The 11,542-nt window shown below is 34.4% G+C and overlaps 1 protein-coding gene across 1 annotated transcript; it reads right to left on the reverse strand.

Moving 5' to 3' along the window:
- LOC145128388 (ACD11 homolog protein-like) lies at nt 1-1,847 on the reverse strand. Its single transcript, XM_079063190.1, has 5 exons — nt 1,665-1,847; nt 1,328-1,550; nt 918-1,090; nt 436-581; nt 1-332 (listed from the first exon to the last, which is right to left on the reverse strand). The coding sequence occupies exons 1-5, from the start codon at nt 1,706-1,708 to the stop codon at nt 226-228; spliced, it is 693 nt and encodes a 230-aa protein (XP_078919316.1). The 5' UTR covers nt 1,709-1,847; the 3' UTR covers nt 1-225.
- Between the last annotated feature and the right edge of the window lie 9,695 nt (nt 1,848-11,542).

Genomic DNA, 11,542 nt, shown 5'->3' on the forward strand with positions numbered 1-11,542 from the left:
TTCAAGAAAAAAAATATACCAAAACCAACATGTACATAAATCTCCAATAGTGCCAATGGTAATATAAAAACTAAGTTAATTCTAACACAATTCACCTAATTGTAACAAAGAATGGCCAATATACAAAAAGAATAGGAACAAACACACCTTGACACCATAACATAACATAGATGACTTCCATGGAAAAAAAATTGTGAACAACTTTGGGCATTGTAAAATAAAATATCACCAATCCAAAGTGATTCCCCTTGAAGTGTAGAGATTATCAATGTAATTTATAATAGGAAGCGAAGCCTTTATATACCTTCTCATTTCACTTTCTGCTGATTCATCTGTGATATATGACGTGACACCAGTTAAATGCTTATTTATGCAACAATGTTACACCAGGTAAATGTGACACATGATGTGACACCAGTAAAATTTACAACTTACCACTTTCATTTAGATTTAACAAGAGTTGATCTCTTGTTGGAAGAGCACACATTCCTGCTGAAACTGCAGTTCTAACCGCCCATGTGTGATATGGAGCACACACTTGTTTGTAAGCCTCTGAAGCTGCTTCTTTCAATGAGTAATCACTAAAAGATTTCAAAAACATTTTAATATTATTAGAATAAATACATCATTAATCTTAAATGACAAAGTTTTATATGGCTGCATTTGTTACATAGGACATAATTGGATAAACTTTTCTACACTATTTTTGAACATTTACGTGTTAGGACAAAATGTTGCAACTTTTGTCAATTGAATGACATGACATAATACTGTTTGTTTGTCTTAATGACATCACATCACATGATATGTGACAAAAGATTGAAGCTTTTGAAATGATATGACATAACATCATATTGTTTCCATGGAACAAAAGATTGAAGTTTTTGTAATTGATGTATATGAGGAAAGATACGTACTCTGTTGACAAGAAATTCTGAAACAATTCTCTGATAAGATCTAGACCTTGTCTAACTCTTCGAAGCTTTCGAGTAAGGCTCTCAGCTGATTGCACAGTGTCACTTTTAACATCGTAATCAATTACTTTACTTAAAGTGCCATAAAGACTTGCTGCTTCAGAAAGATCACGCACCTGATGACCATAATCAACAATGAAATTAGGGTTTTTTCATGCATTGAATGAACCCTAGAGTTCAATAGATTCAAATTCGAAAAACTATTTCTCGAATTACTTTCAGAAACTTCCTATTTATCACCGATTTTTATGTTTGACTAATTATAGTTAATTGATTGGACATGAAAATGTTCATTTGTCCTGAAAATAGAAAAAGCTTGTAATGAATTCGATGAAGAAAGCCAGAAAAGGTACCTTGGAGGTGTATTCCATCTCGGCAAATTTGAAAGCGATGCCAAGCGAACCAAATAGAACAGAGACCAAAGAACACGCGTCACAAAAGGGCTTCAAACGCAGCTCGATGGAAACCCCATTATCCTTTTTAATTAAATCCGATAGTTCCTCAAATGCATCTGAAATCAAAGAAAGAGCTGTTCCTGTTTCAGCATCTTCGAATTCGTCGTCATCAAAACCCATCCTGTTGATCATAATACATCACAAGTCAACATAAGAAACAAAAAGCACAATTTTCCCGATCAACAATTGTGAAAACGAAATCAAACCATGAAAAGGAAATTAACGAAGCACTTACTTCTCTGTGTCAATGTTCGAGGTGAAGTACGAAAAGATATCCATGGATTTCGTGTGTGATTTTGATGAATTTGCAGCTTTGCGTGTAAAGTCTACGATTGATGAATTTGAAGGAAAGTGGGAGGGGGTATTTGAAGGTGGCCGGTGACTACTTTTGGCGCCGGCCAGAATATGTGAGCTGGGAAAGTCTATGGGAAACTTCGATTATATTCCATAATTATTGGAATGTTTCATTAATGGTCCTTTTATATTTGGTGAACTACAAAATAAGACCCCTATTTTTAAAAGTAACAACAAATTGGTCACTTAATTAGTTAAATGTTACTCTATAAGTCCTAAAGAAAACAAGACCTCTTTACTTGTAAGGGTTAATGTCATAAAATGACAACCAATAGCATGCACTTTGTTTTTTAGGTTGCTTGTCTATTAATTGTACTTAAAGGTCATTAAACCGTTTTTTGTTCATGCTAAACCATTAAAGTGCATTTCAATCAAATAACTTCGTCATATCAAATGCCACATTGGATGCAATATCAATGTCTCAAACATGCCTAAATGAAAAAAATGTCATGTTGAATTTCATAGTAGACACCACATATCATTTAATACTAGCTTACCTGGTTGAAATCTATCATGTTTGTGTAATGAACTCAAATGAAGTTTACAGACTTATCGAATGCATTCAAAGATAAGTGACCTCAAAAGAAATAAATATATGTATTATTGGTTATCACTTTATGTCATTAAACCTATTTTTAATTGTCTAAACAAAAAATATGGGAGAAGCTTCATCTTTCTAAAAAAATATTTTAGAATTATCTGTCTACAAACATTAAATTTGGATTTGTGAAATGGATAGCGGTTTACAAACTTTTCGATTTTGTTTCATGTATTTTATATAGGTTAATTTCGTTTTAAAAACTAAAAATCTTAAAAATATGAAAATTTTGAATTTATAGTCATTATTCATGGATTTTAGTTCGTTTGTCTTATGTATTGACCTGCCGAGATTTTTTATGGATCGGTTGCAAAAATGAAATGTGTGAGCACTTGAATTATCATGTCATTATCATGCAACTATGATGCATGCTTAACACTTGATATCATTAAAGATCAAACACTAGTATTATGAAACATAAAGGGTGATTACAGTATACACATGTAAGATAAAGTCATGACATGTCTTTCCTAAAAAGATGATGGGTTTGGATATAAATTGTTGGAATTCTCATCATTGTTGGCAGTCTGGGACAGTTGTTTTAAGTTGAAATCTAGCCCATTAAGAATATTAACATTGTTTTTTCAACTAAAAGTTTCTAGATACAATGTTCTTTTGAATTAAAATATAACATTGTCTTAATTTAATAGATTTTTGAACATAAACGTAATTAAACCGTTGTAAAAATAATCGAGAATATTATATGACACCTTAAATCTTTCATTAATTGACCACGTTAAACTAAATATCTCCTAAAAGTATAACGTGAATTCAAAATCAAACATAATATTTTTAGTACAACTTTTAAGCCCTCACGTCATAGTTCCAATTGGTTTCATGATGGCATCTTTTAAGATAAGCGATAAAACAAGAGACTCGGATTTAAGGCCTGAGAATGAGAGTAATAACAATCGTAGTGGGCTAGTGGCTTCTAAGAAATAGACAATATGTACAAATTACTTAAGAACCAAGTCTAATAATTTATATAGTATATACGCAATAATTTAATTAATCGAAGTAAACATTAAATCAAATAAAAAATCGTATAGCAGACATTAGGAAGTTAAGCAAATCTAGTAATTTACACCTTAATAAAAAACATATAACACTGAGTCGTATAATAATTGTTTTATTGATCTTTAGGGTCTATACTTTATACATAATCCATCCTTACTAAATTAAAATCATATTTTTAAACAGTCAAATGTTATAAAATAAAAAGGATTCATTGCAAACAGTAAAATGGTCTTTGTTAACATAAATATTAAAATATTAAAATGTCAAACAAGCTACAAAATATCCCCTAAATAGCAAGACTGTAGGAACAACACCTTGGTGGCTTGGACCTTGCAAGTGTTTTTGAGTTTTGAAGTCTTTGTAGCCAAGCCTAGCCCGCAATGCCCCAAATTCAGATGATACCTCTGTACCTCGGTTAATAATGGCTAGGTTTCTCTAGGGGGCAAACGGGTCGTGTTCGGGTTGGCGGGTCGAAATACATCAACCTGTACACGAGCCATATAATTATTCGTGTAATGGATTGGCGGGTTAGGAACATCAACCCGGAAATAATACAGTAACCTGTTTAGTCATACGGGTTCACCGGTTCATGGGTCAGATTCAAGTTCATGAGTTCGTGGGTCAGATTTCATAAATAATTATGATACACATAGTCTTTTGGAGTTTGATAATACTAATGTTAATGAAAAGTTGAAAAGGAATGATTTTGATGTTGTGCATGTATGGAATTGTAGGACATTTAGATTTTTACATACCGTTGTTTCCTGGGTCTTTAGAATAACAAAAAACAATAAATAAATAAATAAATAACCATTAAAATATATATGAAATAATGATAACGAAAATATGTATGAAATTAGATATAAATGATTAGTGTCTATTGATAATTAAGCATGTACATTCTAAAAAATAACTGATACAAACATGTAAAGTTTTACAAAGGCATGTGAGTGAGAGCAGGTGTTGTCCTCCCTCCTTGAGGTCGAGGGTTCAAGTCTCGTCCGGAACATAGGTGGTATTATGAGTAGTTTAGTAGAAATATGAAAGATTTGCCGTTCCGAAAAAAATGTGAGTGAGAGTAGCCAACGGTTACTATATATTCATAATTAAACATGTATAAATTCCAAAAAGATAAACTGATGCAAACATATATAATTTTACAAAGACATGTGAGTGAGAGCAGCCAACCCAAGGTCCTTTAGTTTATTTAAACAAATATATAATTTAATAATATAAAGGGATCACGGTTCAACTCGTGATTTTTTTTTCAAACCCTTATACGACCCGTATAATAAACGGGTTGGCAGCTTGCGGGTTGACAGTGTAACACTTGAACCCTGATATGTTTCATTATTGCCCTTGTATTATGTAAAAGTTGCAATTTGGTCCTTGTGTTGTACGCGGGGCGTACCACATGGTACACTTGGCGTACAAGCTGCGAAGCGAGTACGCGGGGCGTACCACATGATACGCTTAGCATACTCATTCGAGGGTTGGACGGGGTTTCGGAGGTGTACGTAAGGAATCTTAAAAACCCTAATTTTTGAGGTTGGACACTATATAATCACCTTTATGGCTTATGAAACCCTCATTCCTCAGCCTCCTCTAACCTTTTAGCCCCATATTCGAAACCCTAAGCCTCTCCCTTGTGTTTTGAGCTCATTGTGTCCATTTTGGTGTGCTTTAGTCCATATTCAAGAAGTAGAAGCTTGGTGCAAGGTGGTGGATTAAGGAAGAGCTTGTGGATCTTGATTATTTGCTTCATTTCCAGCTTGTTTGAGGTATAAAGCTATGAACTTGTTTATTTTTGGCTTAGATCTATTATATATGAGTTTTGGTCCTTTTTGGACCCAAGAATAAGATCTAGTGGTTTGATACTACTCCAGGAGCTATGAGTTGTCACTCTTGGTGTTTCTGAGGTTCTAGATTCATAAACTTGTCACCTTTAGGATTTGGATTCATCCATGCAAGAGTTTATGTCAGTTTAATGGAAGTAGAGTGTTATATTTTGAAGTTGGGTCTTTATGAGGCATGCAAAGTCACCAAGTCAGTGACTTTATGGTTATAGACGCTTATTAGGACTTGGATCTGTGGTTTGGACTTCTGATCTTAAGCATTAAGAGCTTAATGAAGAGTTTAGCTTAATGGATGAGTACATTAGGTGTACAAGTCTGTACGCACAGCGTACAAGCCAAATAGTGTGTACGCTTAGCGTACAGCTGAGTACGCCCCGCGTATTCAGTCGGGTGGGATTTTGCATTTTGGGCTTCAAGTTTGGGCTTGGGTGTTTGAGCTCTTATTGGGCCATCTGAGTGTAAGTGTTTTGGACTAGGGAAAATGGTTGGGCTTTAGGGTAAGGCCCGTGTAAGGGGTTTGGGCCCAATTTGGAAAATTGGGCCATAATTGGGATGTGGTTGATTAATTGGCTTTTGGGCCTTTTAGATTGTGAGTTAAGCCTTAGTCTTGGACCAAGTTAGGTTAGGGGTAAAATAGTCTTTTTACCCCAAGTATGGATTTATGGTTACGGATTGGAACCGAAATGTTAATTGGGTGTTGTTTTGGTATTGATTAGCTCGGGGATTCGTTGGACCAGTAGCCAAGGATTTTCAGTGAGATTCAGCGGTCGAGGTGAGTTTCCTCACTGGGTTTAGCGGGTCTAAGACACCAATGCCGACCCTTGTTGTTTATGTTAGGAGTCTGTGTGACCCTTGCATGTGTTATGTATACCGGGCGGGGCTCGATGCCGGGCAAGGCCCGATGATTGAATTGTATGATATTGTTTATGATGATTGTATGTGTTAGCATGATTATGTGATATGTATCGTATGCGTATAGTGAATGGGGATCGGTGTCAGGTAGGGCCTAAGAATAACAGATATGTATACCGAGTGAGGCTCGATAGAGGGCGGGGGCCCAGTATGTGATTTATTATGTATGGTATGGAGTAGTTTGAGGAACTTACTAAGATTTGGGTTTACGGTTTTCAGTTTATGTTTCAGGTACTTCCGGTTCCAAGGGGAAGAGCTCGGGTTGATTGCATCGCACACACCACATGGATTCCGCTTTTGAGATATTACTCTGATTGTTATGATGTTTGATAGACTTATTTTCATTTGGGTTGTATGGATAATGTTTTTGGAATACCATTTTACTTAAATTAAAAATGAAATTATTGGATCATATTGTTGGGACGTTACAGACAGGTCATACAAAATCAACCCAAACCCGTTTATATTCGTGTCAGGTTCGTGTCCTGTCACAGGTCGTGTTGCGAATTGACAGACCATGGTTTAGGTATAAAACCAAAGTCGAACCATTTGTTACCGGTTAAGAAAAATTAGAAACTAAACATTTCGTTTTTGAAGTAGTTCGACTTTATCGGTTATTTTGGTTTTGGTTCGGTTTTCCGGTTATTATACTCATCTCTACTATTGAGGTCGAGTTGTATTAAGGCATGGGGTTGTTTCTGAGGTTTATTCATTTCTCATTTCATATATGCTTATGATGTTTTAATTTTAGGTCATTCTTCTTATGAGAATATATATATATATATATATATATATATATATATATATATATATATATATATATATATATATATATATATATAATTTGTTCATATTTTTCGAAATTTTTTAGTGTCTGATCCGAAAAATTAATTTCCAAAAAATTAGGAGTTTTCAGAGATGAAATAAAAAGGAAATTTTGGATTTTGCATCTTTTACTGGATATGGTATGAATTCATTGCCTTTTAAATATCTAGATGTTCTGATTGGTTCTAATATGTTATGGGAGAATGGTTGGTCGGTAATTATGGATAAGTTCGTAAGAAGTTGTCGAAATAGAAGTTTTCTTTATTTTCTATTTGCTGTCGATGCATGTTATTGAAATCCGTGTTGGGTTCGCTTAGGCTAAGCGGAGTTGTAACATTCAAGTTGGGTAAGTTCCTCTTTTGGTCCCTAATGTTAAAATTGTTTTCAATATCGTCCTTTACTAGTACGTAGGGCGTACTCTATGAGTACGATTAGCATACTAGCCTTATGATGGTCGCGGACTCCACCCACGTACGCTGGGCGTACGTGGAGTACGCATGGCGTACGCAGGTCTGGGACAAACCCTAAATTTTAGGGTTTGTGCCCTATTTAAGCATCTTAAACTCATCTCTTGGTAATTTAAGACCAGCCTCCATATCTTCTAAGCCCTAATTTCACCTTTAGCCCTTGTTTTGGTGCTTTTGAGCTCTTGTGAAGAATTTTGGTGTGTTCTTGTGCATTTTGAAGTAGTGGAAGGAGATTAAAGACTCATTCCTTAGAGTGGAGCTTAGAGATCCAGAGTTAGCATCATCATTTTGAGCCATTTGAGGTATAAAGTTCGTAGCTTGACAACTCCTTGTGTAGATTTAGTGTGGGTTTGTTTATGGATTATTTTGGTCCCTTTTGGTTGGTCCTTTTGAGTAAAGGTTGTTTCAGAAGCTTAGCCCTTAGATATGTACATTTTAGGGGTCCCTTATGCATAAAAATGCAAACTTTATGGTGTATCTTGACCCATGCATGTATTAGGACCTTTCTTAAGCTCTTTTGAGCTCACGAGCCCCATTAAGCCATGCATGCACGTAAAGTTGCCAACTTTACATGATAAGTCAACTTTAGGGACAAGATTTGATAGTTTGGAGTAAGGGCCTAACTGTTTAAGTGTTTAATGAAGAAATATTGAGGACATGGGAGTACGTTGGGCATACGATCTGAGTATGCCCCGCGTACTCAACAGAAGGTGATTTTGGGCTTGGCATTTTCGGTATTGGGCCATAATGTGAATTTGAAAGTTTGGGCCTAGTTGGGCCATTAGACCCATGTTTTGGGCTTTGGACTAACATGTTGGGTTTCCTTGGATTTTAGGCCTATGATGGGTTCAGGCCCAATTTGGAAGATTTGGCCATATATATTGGGCCATATATATTGGGCTTTAGGATTTGGGCCTTTGTATGTTTGAGTTGGGCCTTGGTTTTGGGCCAAGTTAGATAAAGGGTAATATCGTCTTTTACCGTGGTTATGGGCCAAATAGCTTAGACTTTTGGTTATGAGGTCGGAATCCAATTAATAATTGGATGTTATTGATTTTGATAGCGCGAGGATTTTCCGGACTAGTAGTCAGAGATTTATTCGAGTGATTTAGCAGCTTGAGGTGAGTTTCCTCACTGTGTTTAGCGGGTCGAAGGCACCAATGCGGGCCTATGGTTTATTATGTTAGGATGATAGATGTCGGTGTGACTCTTGCATGTGTTATGTGTTGGTATGCTTACCGGACGGGGCCCGATGACTGTATTGTATGCTATTGTCTTTGTGATTATCGTACGTGTTCGTATGATTATATGGTTATATGTTTATATGTGTACTGGGCGGGGCCCGATGCGGACCTGATGTCTAACATATCTGTATACCGAGAAGGGCTCGAATATCGGGCGGGGCCAATATGTGTTTATTATGTATGGTATGTGGTAGTTTGGGGATCTCACTAAGCTTTGTGCTTACGGTTTTTAGTTTATGTTTCAGGTACTTCTGGTTCGAAAGGGAAGAGCTCGGGATGATTGCAGAGCACACACACTACATTATTCCGCATTTGTGATTTACTCTGATATTTTATGATGTATTGATATACTTTGTTCCACCGTGGTTTAATGATGATGTCTTGGGATTACAGTTTTATTAATTTAAAAATTATATTTTTGGTCTTTATTTTTGGGACGTTAAAGGAGGGGGGATGTTAAGCCCACTCGCTACGCTCGCCAGCGAGCCATGAACACTGTGACAACAGTCAAATTAAGTTAACGGGTGTCACAAGCGAACGTGACGTAAATCAAATGTAATAGGCTTAATTTGTAACGTTTAAACAACTTTTAATGAAAATACAAAATTTGTATTATTATTTTCATCTAAATCTAACTTCGTAGGAGAAAGTTATGAATTAGAAATCCGTATTTTCGACTAAAAATTATCAAATACATTTTTTCCGATATTATTTATATAAGTTTTATTTATTGAATCTAGACAAGTGATAAAATAATGTATTACACATTTTGTTAAATATTTTGATAAAAGTTTTAAGTTTGGAATTTATTAAATTGGAAAATACGTCTATATATTTTGACTTGTCATGAAATAATATTGTTTTAGTAATATTATGTGTTTTATGTTTAAAATTGACTGAAATATTTATTTTTGTAAGTTACGTCAAATATCTATATTAATTATGAATCAATGGATCATATATATATATATATATATATATATATATATATATATATATATATATATATATATATATATGATAAATGTGGAAGCTATTTCGTAATGAAGTCTAAAGAAAAATGTGTACGTATGCATGGATAAGAATTAAGAAGGAAGACACATGTGAACCAAATAAGAAATTCCATGCATTGATGCGTCAAGTATAACGTGCCAATGACTAAACATTAGTACGTAGGAACATTTTAGATGCGTTTGGAGGCGGTGTAACTTTTAGTATAAATAGATGGAACTCTTGTAAGCTTCTATCAAAGTAAATCAATCTCAAATTCCCCACACCCGAGGTCCTGCTTTCCCGAACGCTCGATTACTTTCCCAACAACAGGAAGTATTGTTAAATAAACTACGCTACGAGGGTGAGTTTCACGGCCCAAGTTTAAACTTTTTATCATTTTTCGGTGGATGATACATGTTTTTATATTATTTGTTTATATAAATCGTAAATTGTTTATATCGCTTATATAATTTAGTTACACAATCGTTATAACAATTTACCGCTAAAATAGACGTTTATATAAATTTAGTAAACACTATCGCTACGCTACCCACATAATATAGAACTATATTATGCATTGTCGTTACTCTACCCACATAATATGAATTATATTATGCATTGACGTTACTCTGCCCACATATATGAATTATATTATGCATTGTCGTTACTCTACCCACATAATATAAATTATATTATGCATTGCCGTTACTCTGCCCACATAATATAGATTATATTATGCATTGCCGTTACTCTGCCCACATAATATGAATTATATTATGCATTACCGTTACTCTACCCACATAATATAAATTATATTATGCATTGCCATTAATCCATGAATAAATTATTACACTGCCTATTTAAGTTTTACAAAATTATTTAACGATATAATTATAATTTTTTTTATAATTATATAACATAAACCGGTAAACATAAACATGTAAAGTTAAAAGACTACAACTTTTAGTGCTACTTATTCAAGGGTTTACATGGGACACATTCATCACCTAAGTGTAATACTTAGCAAAGTCCCCTACATATAATCGTTAAATCTTAAGTGAGCGAAAGAGTTATGTATAGATCTATACGGGCTGACACCCCCACCTGCGGTTGCGAGCTACAACCATCGACGGTTAAGTCACGGGTGATAACTTTCTAAACATTACGACGTCTGATGAAACGTCGTGAGGGGCAACAACTCGTCAGTAGCTCGATTATGGGAACTCATGTAACATTGATAATCATGTCTAAAAGCAAATAAAAATATAAGTTTGAAAATGCTTATATATGATAAAACAAGTACTTTTGGAAATAAAGTACACATATAAATATAAGTTTGAAAATACTTATATACAATAAAAATATTTTTTGGAATAAAAAGTACATTGATACAAATATACAAACATGTAAACTCACCAACTTTATGTTGACATTTTTAAATCACATGTATTCTCAAGAAAATAAGAGTCGATCGTTTCAATCTTTTGGGAAACATTCATGGGATCGTCGAAACACTTTTTATCTTTATTGTACTTATCTGATTAAGCACTACTTGTAATTTTTGGTTTCTTGTATTCTATAAACTTAGCACGACATGTAATATATTTTGTAATATAAAAATAACATTTGTGTTATAATTTTGTATTGTTTAATGTAAACAATAGTTGTGAACCATGATGATGTCGCACAAGGTCGGCATTTCCGTCGTCGACTGGGGTGTGACAGATTGGTATCAGAGCTATTGGTTATAGCGAACTAGTATTTTCTTAGTAAATTACGACTATAGCTTTAGACTCGCTACTCTGATTAAGTTAATCCCTTAAACATAATAATAAAAATATTAATTA

This window comes from Lactuca virosa, chromosome 8 (assembly GCF_052849685.1).
Source record: "Lactuca virosa cultivar CGN04683 chromosome 8, Lactuca_virosa_CGN04683_v6, whole genome shotgun sequence".
Taxonomy (NCBI): domain Eukaryota; kingdom Viridiplantae; phylum Streptophyta; class Magnoliopsida; order Asterales; family Asteraceae; genus Lactuca; species Lactuca virosa.